This window comes from Electrophorus electricus, chromosome 4 (genome assembly GCF_013358815.1).
Source record: "Electrophorus electricus isolate fEleEle1 chromosome 4, fEleEle1.pri, whole genome shotgun sequence".
In the NCBI taxonomy this organism is placed as follows: Eukaryota; Metazoa; Chordata; class Actinopteri; order Gymnotiformes; family Gymnotidae; genus Electrophorus; species Electrophorus electricus.
In genome coordinates this window covers 8,995,198-9,011,584 of record NC_049538.1, presented here as the reverse complement: position 1 = coordinate 9,011,584, position 16,387 = coordinate 8,995,198, and the positions used below count along the sequence as shown (strand labels likewise).

The window sequence follows — 16,387 nt, the reverse complement described above, 5'->3', positions numbered from 1 at the left end:
ACACATACTGAAGGTCATGATGGTCTGTTTAGATGAGGCGCAGTGCAGTTAACTTGGTGTAATTTAAGGTTTTGAGTGCAGTTTTGCCATCACAGCATTCTTGACATACTCAGCTCCAGTGAGCGCCGTGACTTGAGGCCTACAGCACTGCACAATGCAGTGTCTTACCTGCTCAGTCACATGATCGTCCCCAGCTAGACTCCAAGGCCCTTCCCCTCTCAATCGGCAGAAAACGCCAAAACATACCGCGCACCTCTCAATACTAGAGATCAGGACAAACTTCGAATTAACAGATCTTGTGAATTTTTAGCACTCAGTAGCCAAATACTGGAACCCAGCCAACCCTCCAGACTGGTAACAGCAAAGCAATGGTACACTGAAACAAGCTCAGCCGGTTCAACTCGTTCCAAGATTGTTTTTGCTTTGCTTGGCAATGGACAAATGTGTTGAGCAAATGCAAAAGCGCCTAGGTTTCTTTGCTCTGACTCCACTATTAGGCACATTTTGATAAGTGATGTGTAGGTTATTGTCTGCCTCTTTGAGTGGAGAACGCATGTAACCCCAGCCTCAAGATCAGCTATTTGGTGATCACATGGGATATTCAAGGCAACCAGTTTTTGTTTTTAGAAATGCTACTTTGCTAACATGAGGTTTATATGTCAGAGGACACTTTTTATTAACTTTACTGCTTAAGAAGGCACTACAAAATATGTTCCAGTGCAATTATTAGTCACTTAAAAGAGCAGCTTCCCCAAGCTTAGTCTCTTCTTTTGTTTTATATCTGAAACTGAGGTTTAACTGTTACTGCCTGCCCCATGTGTTTCACACTGGCTTGTCTTTAGTGGTCGGGTGTCACGGAGGTGACCCTTTTGCTTTGCAGGCAATGTAGATCTTCCTGCGGCTGAATGTTTTTGTGTGTAAACTAAACTTAACGTGATGTAAACCTCACCCAAACACATCACTAGCTGTGGTAACACTTCAAACAGCTTTTCTTTTTTTTGGATGTGTGAATGTTGCAGATTATTTCCACTGAGTCACAGCCGTCCCGTAAGTGACGGGTATAACAGCAGGATTCTGAGATCAGACTGCGCACTTGTGGACTGCCGTGGAGGTGGAGAGTAGAGGGTAGGAACGGCTGTGGCTATCTGAGATGTTTTTAGCGTTCACTTGTTTGTCAGCATCCGCGCAGGAGGTTCCATGTTTGCAAAGAATGTCGGGACATATGCAGATTGCTGGGAGCGTACTGCTATCTTAATCTGTTTTCAGCAAATAGATTAGTCACTCAACTAAAGTAGTGTGCAGTGTTTTTTCAGCCCCACGGTTGCAGGTCACGTGGCTTGAGGTTCGTGCTCCCGAGATGGAGCGTTTGGGCAGTGGTAGCTCAGTGGTTGACTTGTAATCGGAAGGTTGCTGGTTCAAGCCCCACCACTGCCAAATTGCCACTGTTGTGCCCCTGAGCAAGGCCCTTAACCCGCAATTGCTCAAGTTGTACTCAGTTATAATTGTAAGTCACTTTTATCCAAAGCGACAACAGCTAAATGCCGTAAAGGTAAAGATGGAACTTTGGGTGGCGTGTCTGTGCTGGATTATGGATGCCGGGGCATCTCACATACTGCCCACTCATTCCTGATCTTCACCCCTCACAGAGCTGGCTCAAGAGCGTATTAATGTTGGAAAAACATGATCATAATATAGCTTGTCATTTACCTTAAAATGTTGAGGGTTTTATACCATCCTTTTGACTTGAACAATGTTACAATATTTTTTTTTATCAGCAAAAAACTGACCAACTGTTTAAAAAATTTTTTTAATAAAAATTCATAACATGGTTTCTTTTGTCCGAATACTAGTCAGTGATAACTTTACTGCCCTTGTTTGGTTAGCTTTAAGGCCTGGCTCTGCAGTGGAAGTATAGTGTACCAGGACACTGGGGAGCACGGGTCCGGGGAGGGGGAATTTTGGATGTAAATGTTGTGTAAATAATAGATTGATTCCCCTGATTATAGCTTTGGAAGTAGAGAGAGTGAGCATCTTGTGCGATGATCACAATTAATTAGTTTTGAATTATCTCCCCTCCCCCCCCCCCCCATTAATCTCAGTGTATTGTGGCCCAACTACCAGCCAAGATCACATCAAATCCTCTCCCATTTGGTTGGTGGTGATGATGGTTAAATGTGTTTGTGCGAGATTCATTGGGTGTCTGGGACTGCTCTCGTTTTGAAAGTGGCACGTTCTTTTTCAGAGCTTGTGTGTTTGTCTTTTCATGTGTGTGCATGTATGAATATGAATGGTCCCTCCTCGGTGTTCTCTAATCTCTTCCAGTCTCTCCGAAGGAGCTTTTGTATGCTTTCCACACAATGGCTCTAATCCGGCTCCATTCCCGCCCCTCTGGTGCACCTCAAACGCAACGGCAACGTTGCGTGGCTCCTTTCCCAGCTCCCCCAGTCCTCCCCACTCGCACGTGCCCTCCACTCAGACCCACGGCCGTCCAGCAGTAGTCTTGTCCGTTCTTACCCTAACTCCAGTCATATCTGTTTTGCATCTGACTTTTCTTGGGCTTGTTTTTCACTCTCCTTTCTTCCTCTTGTGCTGCAAGCGTGTTTAAAGCCAGCAGGTGAAGGTCACACGGTGAACATGTGCGCACACACACACACACACACACACACACACACACAACTTGTTCAGGTTTCACTCTCTCCTTCCTCTCAGCCTCAACTGGAATACTTGCATTCAAATACTGGTCTTCCTCGACCTCCTAGAGGGGCCTGGAACGGTTCGAGTGGAAGGTAGAGCGTGAGAGCGGGAGGAGAAACAAGGGAAGAAGAGGGAGCAGGGGTAAAGTGATAAAAGGAGGGGTAGAATGGACAGAAAAAGTGGCTGGTAGGAGAGGAGAATGGAGGGAGATCTGGAGGCAGAAGCTGAGCCAGGCTCACTCTGAACCGTTTTCACACAGGAGCGCCAGTGGCTCACACCACGGAAGGACCACCCACGGCTCTCTCTCCCGCCGCCGCCCCTTAAAGCCTGCTGCCTGAGAGCCAAACATGCCAGCCATGCCAGAACTCTACCTCCTTCTCTGCCCTGCTCTCATTTGCCTGCTTTCCCTCTTTTACGCATCTTTTCTGTCTATTCTTATTTCTCTCCCTCCCTCTCTCTCTCTCTCTCTCTCTCTCTCTCTTTCTCTGTGTAAAATAGCTAGGTTTAGGCAGCAGCTCACTGCTGCTCTCAGCCCTGTTTTGCGAGCCTGTGTTATTGCAGTATTCAGAGTCTGGGGTGTGTTTCCTGTTGCTATTCTGGGGCCTGCGCTTCCTGTATGTGTGCGTGTCTTATTCAGATTCCAGGGCCTGTCTGTCCTTCTGTGGCTCTGGCTATGGAGCTCTTTTGCTGTAGATGTTTCCTTCGCCGTATCTCGCTCTCGTCGTGTATTAGTTTAGTTTAATTAATAGAAACGAAGGAGCACGAGAGAGCTGGAGATTTGGTGACTTCTTCCAGGGAATTTAATATTTGGTTTTCATTAGGTTTTTAAGTAAGTGTCATTTATCTTCTGTCTCGTCCTGATCTTTTTTTCATTCTCTCCCTCTCCCTCCCTCCCTCTCTCTCTCTCTCTCTCTCTCTCTCTCTCTCTCTCTCTGTGTCCTCTTTTTCTGTTTGTCCCTTTCTCGCTCTCACTCTTACTCACACCCACTCTATGCCCCTCCTCTCTCTCTCTCTCTCACGCTCTCTCTCTCCATTTCTGCTGGCTGAGCTTACTGCGCCACACCAAGGCTGCGCCTTACTGCAGCACTGTCTTCGTCTTCCCCCTCTCCCTCCCTCTCTCCTTCCTCTAGGTTTCTCCCATAACCTGCATTCTCCCTCCAAGTCTTTCTCTCAGCCCTCCTTCACCCCCCCACCCCCCCAAAAAAAACTCTGAACTGTTCCCCGTCTCCCCCCCCCGCCGCGCTGGCCTCCTCCAGCATGAGCCGACAGGCGAGTTGCTCCCTCAGCCCTCCTGTCGCTCCTGTGCTGCGTGTGTGCGTGCGTGCAGGAGCCGTAACTCTAGCCCAGCGCACAGCTCCACGAGGGGCGTTGCTCTGGAGCAGAGTGGAAAGGAGGCAGACAGGCCGTTTTTTTCTTTCCCTCCGTTTTTTTTTTCCCTCTATCAGGCGAGCGCCCAACCCCCAGTGTTCTTCTTCTCTCCTATACCTCCTCTCCTCTCCTCTTCTCTATTTTTGACTAGGCAAGGCAGCTGCTTCACTCACCAAGGCGTCTGTGCTATACTGTGCGTCTCCCTGCTACTATTGTCACCCACACAAAAGCCAACCACCCCCCACCCCCCCGCAACACCCCTCCTCTTCAGCGGCACACGGGAGCAGAGCTCCGTCAACCACCAAAACCTATTTGTTTTGATTTTATTCACCACGTAGTCACCAGACAGTGGAATGAAGATTGAATGCAAGCTGAATATTGCGTATTCAATTTTTCCTCCGTGCGTAGTTATATTTAAATTGTTTTTGGATTGGAGTTGACATACGAGGTGTGGCTTTGGAGGAGGTGAGGACTCCTGGGCTAAGGATCAGTACACACCATCTTTAATGCTGACGTAATCATCCGTCACCTGGTACACACGTTATTTGAATCGTTTACGGTCTTGTTGTTCAGCAGAGCAAACAGACACCCCGTGGGCCACACGGGCGCAGGTTGTTCCTGATGTTATTGGCAGAAAGACCATTCAGCACTTCATGCTCAATTAGCTGTCTTTAATCATTAAACAACCATAAGCTTCGATGAGAAGGCAAGCGCTCCCTCGCGCACAGCGCCGGGCTGGGTCCGCTCTCAGCGCAGTGCGAGTGGAGTCACAGTGCCGAAGCCGCGAAGGCACGGGCGGTAATGGCTGCTGGTGGAGGCAGGGGCCTCTCCCTCGCTCTCCATCTCTCCTTCTTTCTCTTCCACATGCGCACCAGCTCTGTGGAATGGCAGTGCCCCCTTATGGCCGAGTGCTGCGCTGCACAGCTGTAGCCGTGGCTCCGGAGCTCTGGACCGCGCGCCGCCCTCCGCAGGGTCCGTCCGGGTCTCGGCTGCTTCAGATGGCCGTGTGGAGCATGGCTTTAGTCAGCCGGCCGAGTTGAGCTGGCCGTCCAGCCGTTCTCTGCTAGGCCTCTTCGACGCCACGCTCAACACCCTTGGGGGTTTTTCGTATGTTATAAAAGAATTTGTTGTAGGGAGCCTGGGAGCGGAGGGTGCAGTGTGGTTGGGTTGAGTGTGTGGCAGGGATGTGCGCACAGTCAGGAGAGAGGGGCCCGTCATGAGAGGCAGGGATCTGTAACCTGAGAGGAATATACGTTATTTGATTACTATGGTTTTATTATGGCGGCATGTGGATTGTTTGTGTCTGTTTGTGTGATGTATACGTAACACGGGCATACACTGACATTGTGAGACAGAAGTAAAATTAAGTGTGTTGAATGTACACACAGTGTCCCACAGGCCTTTTCAAAGAGCTGGGAGGTACAGGATTTAATTAAAGTGTGTGTGAGAGAGAGACAGGATGGCTCTGGCTGGTTGCTCTTTGTAGTCTGACTGCACCGTGACCTCAGAAACCTCGGAAAGCAAGTGAGTGAAGGGGGGAGGGGAGTTGCCTCCTCCGTACTAATGTGTCGACGCACGTGGAGACTGCTCAGTTGCCATGACGACGCCAGAGACGCGCGGGTGTGTGTGGTTTTGTTTTTTTTTTTTTGTTTTTTTTCTTCCCTCTCCCCTTTTCTGTTTCCTCAGCCTCTCCCTTTCAGCTAAGGATGAATGGGCATGTGCGTGTGTGTAAGGGGAAGTTTTTTTTTTTTTTTTTGTGTGTGTGTGTGTGTGTGTGTGTGTGTGTGTGTGTGTATGCGAGAACAGGAAACGGGCCAACGGAGTGGATCAGCAAGCAAAGCCAGAGAGAGTGAACTGGGGTCATGTAAAGTATGCGACTGCATGTTGAACCCTGAATCCCCTCTCTCTCTCGTGCACACACATCTTGTTTCTCCAATGGATCTGTGTGTTAATTTGGATAGTTTTTGCTGTCATTTCCTTATCTTACAATAATAGACATATAAACCATATAAACAACATCTAGCGCAGTGTTTTCTTTTCACTGTGCCTACACAGTTTTCTGAGGAATTCCCGAACTCTTCCATTCATCTGTGGGTTCACTTTTCTGTATGGGTCTAAAACTGTGGAAACTGAAACAACATGGCTGCCACAGTCAGTATATGCTTCACAACTCAACATGGCTGACTAGCCCATTTTACGTTTAGCAGCCAGTTCTATATTGTAATGCTGCCCTCAAGTAAAAAAAAATAAATAAATTTAAGTCGTTCAAAGTTACTCTGTTAAAATGCTTTATGGTGTGCATCTTTGCCTAGTTAGACTGAGCATATGGTGGTGCTAGTGTAAAAGCTAATGTTTGTCATAAGATGGCTGCCACAGCTTGTAAAGGCTTCAGGCGAACTCATTCTGTCTTGTGCAGTTTCTGTGTGGCTTATTATTTGCTCATACCTTTCTCTATATTATTGGCCGACTTTGAAGCATTTAAATACCCTGCTTGGACCATGTGGTTCAGCAGTTATGTGCCACATGCCGAATACCTGCTGTCTGCTTTCTGTCAGGCTGTGGTAGACTGCAGAGACTCTGCACACTGCCTGGCCGAATGGTGTATGGGACTGTAACTTTAGGACAACATACTTACCTGCTTATTGTTGTTTATTACTATTATTATTATTATTATTATTATTATTATTATTATTATTATTACTACTACTACTACTACTACCACCACCACCTTTTATCACCTTTGTTGGCCAGCCAAAGCGCGTTCAGTAAGATGTGAGAAGTTAAGCTTCTCGTTTAACTAGAAATGTTTTTAATCTATTAATGTAATGTCAATATATCATTTTCCCCCTGCAAACATTATAAGATGTAGGCTAGCTGTTATCCCTGCTCTTCTCTCACTAACATTAAAGGATGAATGGCCCCTAATAGCACACTGGTCCCATTAACTCAGGCGTGTGTGGTAGTTGCGTCTGGCCTGATTAGCCCCGTCTCGCTGTCATCTCAGCTGCTGCGTGTGCTCAGTCTGGCTGTGATGAGTGGGCCAGGGCCAGGCTGCCACTCTCAGCGCGGCCCGTCAGCAGACTGGAGGCTCCCTGCTGCTGTGTGCAGAATTCAGCCTCAGAAATCGATGGCTGCGTCAGCGAAGCAGAAGCGAGAGGGCGTGCGCACGTGTGAGTGAAGGAGATTCGGAAGCCTGAGTGCCCGTGTGAGGACTGATTATGAATAAAGGTGTGTCCATGTTAACTTTGTGTTTTTCTTTGGACTCTATTTTCCCAAGCTCATGACCAGTGCATCTCTTGACCTCTGGGTCATCCTCGCCCTGCTACTTGACCTTGGCAACTCCTGACCTTCAGGGCATTTAGGGTCAGCCAGGCTGTGTCAGGCTCCTGTATTAGGAGGCTTGTGAGGGTTAACTTGGCTCGGCTCAATCCTGAGTCAGATGACTGGTCGTGTGTGTGTGTGTGTGTGTGTGTGTGTGTGTGTGTGTGTGTGTGTGTGTGTGTGTGTGTGTGTGTGTGTGTGTGTGTGTGTGTGTGTGTGTGAGTGAGAGAGATCAGGTGATTGTACATGAACTCTGCGCCTAAAGGCTTGTGCTAATCTGCTAAAGCTGGTGTGTGTGTGTGTTTTATTTTTTTAAATATCCAAAGCTCTTCGTATGTAATTCAGTCTGTCTGGCAGGCTTTTACAAATGTGGGGATGTGCACTGTATACTGCCCTACCTTTTGTTCATAAATTCATTAAGTTCAAACACACAAGCACACTTGCTCGTCTCACTGTAGCAGGGGAGAATTCCCCATAGTGGAATTATGTGCAGCCGTTACACTCCGTGTGTTGTTGCTGTGTAAAAAAACAAACAAACAAAAAACCAGTCTACAATTTTTAAAAAAAGATTTATTTTGACTTTTACAGTTATCTTCCCGCCGCCAGTCTGGGAGGCCGAGGGACCGTATGTGCTGCCTTCATGGCATATCTGTCCGAGCTGCTGCTCAAAGTCACAGGACAGCAGAATGTGTTTGCTGGAGAGTGCTGAATGCCAAATCTTCTATACGTGACCGGACAGATGCCCACGATTGGCTGCCATGGCTCTGCTGCTAGCCAATCAACGTAGAGGGAGCTACTCTATAATTCTTCCAAGCCAATGAGGGCACGACCAGTTTTGCCGACGTGTTTCCCCCAACCACAGAGGGAAAAAGAATAGTGGAGAATAGAACTATGCCCCTAGTAATGGGACTCAAGCTTTTTGGGATATACATCTTTTAGGGACTAAAACATGTACTAATGGGCAGATTCCTACAGATTACTGCAGTCCCTCAAGGAGCGAGGGTCAGAGACATGCACCTCTCCTCTGAGTTGTTCTTGATTAATTAATTAGGCTACATCCCCATGAGCCATTTAATCATGCCCTTTGGGTCTAACAGACACGCACGTGCACCAACACGCACAAAACAAAACAAAAAAACGTTTACACTTGGGCTTGTCCTCCTTTTAGAAATGTCAGCAGGGCCACGTTGGAGCGTGTGTCCGAGGAGGGAGGGGGTAAGTGTGTGTGTGTGTGTGTGTGTGTGTGTGTGTGCGCGTGCGGGCTGGTGGGGAGAGGGGGTGAAGCGGTGTGTGGGTGGAGGGGGGCAGTCTGAGTGGGAGTCTGATTCAGCGTCCTCCTGCTGTCTCTCCCTCTGGGCTTCCTCAGTCAGGTCATGGCCCAAAAATAGTAGCGGGCGCCGCTTCAAGTGCAAAACCGCCGACTTCAGGGCTGCCGCCAGCCTGTGAGTGTGAGATTTCTATGGGAATACTTGGCCACTGTCCAGTGTGTGTGTGTGTGTGTGTGTGTGTGTGTGTGTGTGTGTGTGTGTGTGTGTGTGTGTGTGTGTGTGTGTGTGTGTGTGTGTGTGTGTGTGTGTGTGTGTGTGTGTGTGTGTGTACGCATGTGTTTTTTCTTTCCTTTCCCATCCCCCCCCCCCCCTCTTCCCCTCTGATCTGACTGGCAGATGAGCTCACAAGTTTATGCTGAACAAATGGGCACGTGAGGACGGTTCAGTGTGTAAATACCCCCCTCCCTCCAGGGAGGGGTTCCACATAACCAGATTGATTTCAGCATCACCTCACCAAGTACACATGCTGCTCATTTAGCACGAGCTCGTTTTTTCAGCACTCGCTGTTTTGGTTTGATGAATGAGCACAGCCATAATTGAAGAAAAGGTGTCCGCTGGAAGTCCTGCCAAAGCCACAGTAATTTTTCACCTCTCCTCTCAAGTGTTTGAGCTGATGAATGTGTGTATATATAGTTAGTTGGCCTCGGTTATGGCACACTGGTTGTGTTGAATAATGGTACGCTCCTTTGCTCCCTCTTGCTCTGTTTTAGGATCTGGGTTCTATTGACGACCTGCCCACGGGCGCGGAGGGCGCGCTGAGTCCAGGCGTCAGCACGTCGGGCGTGTCCAGCAGTCAGGGCGAACAGAGTAACCCGGCCCAGTCGCCCTTCTCCCCCCACACGTCACCCCACATGCCGGGCCTCCGTGGGCCCTCCCCCTCACCTGTGGGCTCGCCTGCCAGTGCCACGCCCTCTCGCACCGGGCCCCTCTCCCCCGCTGCTGTACCAGGTGGGTCGACTGGCCGCTCATGTGAAAACACACAAGCTGGCTGTGTGTCGTTGTCTTAGATGTACACAAGCGTTAACAGTACGCCACAGTGTTTGGTAAATACATGTTCATTCACTTCAATAATAAATACACTTCAGTAATGCCTCACGTGAATGCTGTGTTTACACACTGTGTGTGTGTGTGTGTGTGCGTGTCTGTCTTTATTTACTGATAAAACTACCGATTTATTGCTCATCAGCCAGACGTTCAGAAACTTTGTGCCTGTCTCACTCAGGTAACCAGATACCCCCCAGACCTTCCAGTGTTCAGTCAGATGGAATTCTGCATTCTTCCATGAACCAGTCAGCCATGGGCCAGGACCGAGGTATGACCCTCCCCTCCTCTGAGCAGCTGAACTCACTAGTACTTCCTTCCAAACCACACACTCTCACGGTTGCTTTCAGCTTGTCTTGCTTCACTGTGTTGCTAGTATTTTGGTTATTGGCCATATCTTTGAATGCATTTGATCAGTCTTTGTGTATGTCTGTGTGTATTTATGTATGTTTATTTTATTACTTTTAATCTCTTGTGCAGTGTACATGAGGAACCCTCAGATGCCTGCATATGGTTCTCCTCAGCCTGCCTCAGCCTTATCACCACGTCAGTCATCTGGAGGCCAGATGCATTCTGGGATGGGCCCATATCCTCAGAACAACTCTATGGGCAACTATGGACCACAGGGAGGGCAGTATGGCCCTCAAGGTGTGTGTGTGTGTTGAATATAAAGGCAGGCGAGAAGGACACCCTAGCACTGCGGCCTGGGTGCCATTTATTGCCTGCTGGGTAATAGAAAATATCCCTGGTGATAATATATGATTATGGACAATTTAAAGCCACTTGGTCTGAAAGCACAGCCTGGGTATTGTGCACGCTGACGTAATTTGCTGCTACATGCTTGCTGCCTCCATCCTTCTTTTATGGTTAGAAGTCCTTCATTTCCCTCTCAAACTCGTCAAAGCAGTCCGAGTCCAAGCGCCACTCCAGCTAAGCCTCCACAAGCCAAGCTTCTGAAGCCCTCTGCTTAGCGAAAAGAATTTCCCTACTGTCCCTTAAGAGACCTTTTTTCTTGCTGTGGCTTTAAGAGCAGCTAAGAGATGAAAGCAGTCTTCAGACCTATCTGCAGCCGAGCTTGCTCGTTAGCCCGGAGTTTAGTGTGGCAGTGCAGAGGCTGACGCAGCTTGGGACGCAGCAGGCTTGCTGGGTCTGAATTTGCAGCAGTGAAGAGCCGTGTGATGTTAGAAGCAGCAGGAAGGGACTCGTGGATGACTTGTTTAAGTTAAAACTAAGGGGAGCTTCTGTACAGTGCTGCACTGTGGGATTGGAGGGGAGGGGTGTCGTGGGAGATGGAGATCTCTAGATGTTGAAGGACTGAGATTGCAGGGTGAACTACCTTAGATCTGTCATGTACCCAGTGATCTTGCAATCTTTTTGTTTTAGTCTCTCCTTTTTTCTGTTACCAATCTGTTTCTCTAAAAATAGGTAATTGTTTACGTTGTTGTTGTTGTTGTCTAAAATAGGTAATTGATGATTGCATTTTCTCTTCTCTTTTGCACTCCACCTCACCCTTTAAGATGACCCACCTTTCTTGTGTCCAGGTTACCCACGGCAAGCAGGCTATGGCACCATGCCCAGCTCTAACTACGCTGGCGCACCAGGCATGGGTGCCACCATGAACACCATGGCAGGGCAAGGAGGAGGGGGTCCGTATGGAGGGATTCCCCCTGGGCGCATGGGTCCAGGGCAGATGGGCACCAGGCCCTACGGCCCTGGCATGGGTCCCAACATGGGCGGCATGCCCCCCCAGGTGGCCTCGGGCATGTGCCCTCCACCTGGCATGAACCGAAAGCCCCAAGATCCAGCCGTGGCAGGAATGCATCACGCCCCTCCCAACTCCATACACAGGTAGCATATTGGTACTATATACTGCACTCTTCATCAAGCTGGCGCAAGACCAACTCGCAATTGCACAGACTCTTTCCTGTCATCTGTTGTTGTGCATAGCACAACCTCAGCTTTAGTTGGGAAGATTTTTCCCAATCCTCTGTAGGTTCTCCATGGCTTACGCACAGTCCCCTGGGGCAATCTTCAAGCATTTCAGCCTTTCAAAACCCCCGTATAAATCTTCTGTTCAAAAACAGGGAAGCACGCCATACGTCTGTGTCTCTTTGTGTGTTTTGTTTACTGAGAAGCTGCAATGAACAACAGTAGTATTTGCAAAACGGATTTGTAATTTGGATTGCAGTGTACAGAAATTTCACAGAAAAGTCACAAACCATATTGTTCCATTTTGCTGTTAGTTTGTTTTAAAGGCAAGCTGTCATTTTACACCAAGTGCACCACTCACTCACTGTGTGCATGTTGAGGGCGATGCCCTTGTGGTCTCGGCTGTGGAGTGGTGAAGTGTGATAAGGGCGTGAATTCAGGGGACAGGCTAGGACTGCAGAGACAGGACGGAAACGGTTAGGGTGCAGTTAGGTCCAGTTCCACACGAGGTTGATGTTCCGAGGGAGTCCTCCTGGCTAGGGAGCATAGGCAAAGGAAGAGAGAACAGAACAGACAGCATAACGCTATTGACAACCTCACTCTGGGCAAAGAATGAGGTCAGTACAGCGTTCAGTACAGCATTCTCAGTCTTCCACATTACTGTGAGATGATGGTCATGAGTGTTCTCATGAATAACACCGTGAACCCCTGTTCTCCTCAGGCCGCCTGGTTATCCGAACATGGGACAGGGAATTATGGGATCGGGCTCTCCATATGCCCCGCCCATGAACAGCATGCAGGGAATGATGACCCAGGCTGGGCCCTACCCCATGGGCTCCAACATGGCTAACAACGCTGCAGGTGAGCCAAGGCTGTTAACTAAAGTCCCTATGTGACCATTGCATCAATGCAAAAATAAACCTCCTTAGCCAACATTTAGTGTGTGAACCTGGTTTTATTGGCATTTGTGTGGGTTTTTTTTTGTTTTAATTTCTTTTATTTATTTATTTATTATTATTATTTTTTATTTTTGTGTGCGTGTTTGGTAAGTGCTTGGATTTATGAAGTTTTTGCCTTCTGAAGTGAGTGGCATTCAATTTTTACTGCCAGCTCAAATTAATCCTGAAGTAAATTAAAAGCATTTTAGTTTTAGTGGAAATTTTAGTACTACAGTTTCATTCAAAAGAATCACTTCAGTTCTTCTTGGGCTTCTTTAATATGTCTGTACAGAATAACCTTAATAATAACCCTCATAACCACGATACCCATTACAGTGAGCATAGTGCTGTTTTGCTCTTTCCATGAATTATTTGTGCACTAGTGGAAGTGAAGGTCTCTCTTTAGACCAGCAGAACTCAGGCTTGTAAAGAAGACACTATGAAGACAGAGAGCAGGACAGAATGTCAGTGTAAGGTGCACTCATGAGATTATGCAGAAGTGTTTATGCAGAATCAAACTGAACTGAAATGAGTAATGAAAACGTGGGCTATCCAAGCAGAAAAACAGAGGGTGACTGGTTAGAGTGAGGAAGGTCAACGGATCTGTGTAATTCTCACAAGTCCTTCCTTCATGGGCCTTTCTTCCAAAATTTTATTTCTTCATGGGTGCTATGGCCAGAGCTTCCTCTGAAGATGCATAACAGCAATTTTGGTGATTTTTGCTCTCACAGTTCACCATGCAAATGTGTCTTAGTTTTTGACCCATTTATTCCTTTCGTAACTAGCTCTTCAAAATAAAACATTTAAATGCAAGGTACTACTTAAATGTCACCTTTCACTGTTTACTAAAATAATAATTATTAGCTAGCTGTTATTAGCTACCTTACCTAAATATTAGTCCTTTTATCTGCCTCAGTTATCACACATTGTTTTGAAACTGCTCACTTTTGAAGATGAAACACCCACTAATGACTGAGCTCAGCAAGGCTAGGCAATGGTGTCATGCATCAGTGTGACACTCTTTATAAACAACGTTGGATGAAAATATATTGTGAATACCTGTTATTGTAAATACTTTTTGATGTCATGATTGTGTGATTCATGTGCTTTGTTGAATTGTGAAATGCAGATACATAAGGCACATAAGCTTCTGTCTCAGTTCCAGGTATGGCTCCCAGCCCAGAATTTGGCATGGATAAGCTAAACCAAGCTCAGAAGATGAATAACAAAGTCGATGGGACCCCTAAGACTGAATCGAAAAAGGTGAGAAGCTGTAACTATTCCAGCTGATTAACATTGGTTCTGGGCTTGCACAAAGCTCATTTGTACCTTAACATTAGACGGACTCTTTCTTGGGTTTTTGCTGCATCATTATCTGCTGCTGTGTTTCAAGATATTCATGGTGAACTCCAGCATTTATAGTGACGTCACCTGTAAAAGTTGACTCCTTTTGGTTCCAAAGGACAAGCACGTTCAGGCAAAAGCTTTCGAGTTATAGATTCATGCCTCTGAGACATGGCCACCAAGACCAGTGGTGTCCGTTCTCAAGTTCTCCAAGCTTATTGTGCATTTCTGGTGCTGTACCACCTGAAGCATACTCCAGAAGCACTAAAGCTGAGTTCTTCACACTGTTTAGTCTCTGATCATTTCACATAGAAGGTTTCTATATGGAAGTCATTTCCCACCTTTTAAGTTCTTTTAGATTTTTTATTTTTTTTTAAATAATGCCCGTCCTTCTTTTCCTAATGTTTCCCCTCATTTTGCCTCTTGTCCTGCGCCCTCGTTCCTCATCTCGGCAGAAGTCGAACTCCTCCACCACCACTAACGAGAAGATCACACGGCTCTATGAGCTCGGCCCGGAGCCGGAGAGGAAGCTTTGGGTGGACCGCTACCTGGCCTTCGCCGAGGAGAAGGCCATGGGCATGAGCAACCTGCCCGCCGTGGGCCGCAAGCCTCTCGACCTCTTCCGCCTCTACGTGTCCGTCAAGGAGATCGGTGGCCTGACGCAGGTGAGTGGGGACGCCCCGACCAGATCGGCTTCGTGCCATCCTCATTTACACCGACGCTTGGCTGAGGGCCAGTGGCTTTAGGCAAAAGTCATCGTCCCCCCCAAAGTCCTTTTGCTTTTTCGTAATCAAATTGCAACCACTTCACACTTCTCTCACTTCACATGTGTCTCGCTCTCGCTCTCTCTCAGGTAAATAAGAACAAAAAGTGGAGGGAGCTGGCTACGAACCTCAACGTTGGCACGTCCAGCAGTGCCGCCAGCTCTCTGAAGAAGCAGTACATCCAGTGTCTGTATGCTTTTGAGTGCAAGATTGAGCGTGGCGAAGACCCGCCGCCTGACATTTTCTCCAACGACCCCAAAAAGAACCAGGCCAAGATCCAGCCCCCCTCTCCAGGTCCGTGCCGAGCCCTCGGCCACACTAAACTGCGTTTTCTTGCCTTTGCTGTTTCAGGGTGATTGAAAGACTAAGTATTGTCCTTAATGCTTGGCCTCTCTGGATTTATGTTGAGGCTTGTCAAGGTCTGGTGAAACCCTTGTTAGATCCCTACTCCCTTTTACCTGGGGTTTTGACTATTATTTGGCTCCTTGTTTGCATCATGTTTAGAGGGATGTATTTTTCTTTCAGAATATTGTACAACATTTAAACACTGTTTTTAATGGTTTATTTAAATGTGGTTACAGGTATTGTGAAGAAGGCTTTTTGTACAGAAAGTGACTTACAAGCACATGACACTTTATTCTGGTTTTACTTGTAGCAGCCTCTTTGCCACATATAATGTGCTCATAAACTGCTGTGTTTTATTGAACTACATTAATTCTGATGTAAAATACATTTATAGATCATTTATCACTTCCTCTATTAGTTTCCCTGGCTGTAAATCTCTTGTGCTCTGGCGTGTCGTAATATAGTCGTTAGTGCCTGTGTGCGACTGCTTGATGTTGGTTTCATTGCTGGTTGGAAGAACAGTGTTTATGGTCATTTGTGGCGCCGCCAGTGAGCTGCGGTGCTCTGCGTGTTATTAGCCTCTACCCCAGCTGGGCTGTCTGGTGCTTCCTGGGGCCTCCGGTGCTGTGCTGGCTCCACTAGTGCCTGTCGAAATCATTCAGAGCCTTAACTGTTATTGCAGCTGAGGTGGAGAGCCAGGAGCTGTGTATTCCACCCTGTGACTGAAGGTGGCTGGTTCCCTGCTCATCCATGCAGTAGACCATCTCTGCATGGGCACAGAGCATATGACATGACATGATGCTTACAGTCTCGAGAGTTCAAGGACTGGGTATCTGTTTGGTTTGAATTGCACGCACACGTTTGCCTGATGGGCAAAAGGTTCCTTTAGCCTCAGCACTGGTGTGAGAAAGCGGCAGCACTGAGATCACGGCGCAGGGAGAAGGGCGGGGGAGGAGAGAGTAGGGAATCCTCTGTGATGTGGAGCATGTCTGTCTGGCACCAGGTCAGGGACTCCATGCTGACTCCCTTCCCACAAACAAGGCTGTCTCCTGGAGGGCTGACCCGAGCCAGAAAATGATGAATGGGGAAAAACGGTGGGGGTGGAGGGTGGCTGTTAAGTTAGTTATTTGTTTGTTTGTTTTTTAATCATGTCTTTATTTAATTTTTTTTACCCCTTCCTTCCTGTGCTCCCGCTCCCTATGCCTTCCCCCCCCCCCTTGTGCTTCCTCCCCCTTTTATCCGTATTTGAGGGAAATCCTTGCCCAGAGGAAAGAGCAGAAGGAGGGGTGTGTGTGCGTGTGAGGGAGAGATTGAA

General features: G+C 47.7%; 1 protein-coding gene across 2 annotated transcripts in view; it reads left to right on the top strand.

Moving 5' to 3' along the window:
* Positions 1-16,387, top strand: part of arid1ab (AT rich interactive domain 1Ab (SWI-like)) — a 48,804-nt gene that overhangs the window by 25,378 nt on the left and 7,039 nt on the right. For both annotated transcript variants that reach the window (XR_004775867.1, XM_035525130.1), the window contains exons 5-12: positions 9,422-9,659; positions 9,934-10,023; positions 10,233-10,400; positions 11,294-11,600; positions 12,403-12,542; positions 13,779-13,882; positions 14,419-14,628; positions 14,817-15,021. Coding sequence is in view for 1 of the 2 variants with exons in the window: in XM_035525130.1 (XP_035381023.1) it covers positions 9,422-9,659; positions 9,934-10,023; positions 10,233-10,400; positions 11,294-11,600; positions 12,403-12,542; positions 13,779-13,882; positions 14,419-14,628; positions 14,817-15,021 (1,462 nt within the window). In the remaining variant the exon portion in view is untranslated. The remainder of the gene's footprint in view (positions 1-9,421; positions 9,660-9,933; positions 10,024-10,232; positions 10,401-11,293; positions 11,601-12,402; positions 12,543-13,778; positions 13,883-14,418; positions 14,629-14,816; positions 15,022-16,387) is intronic.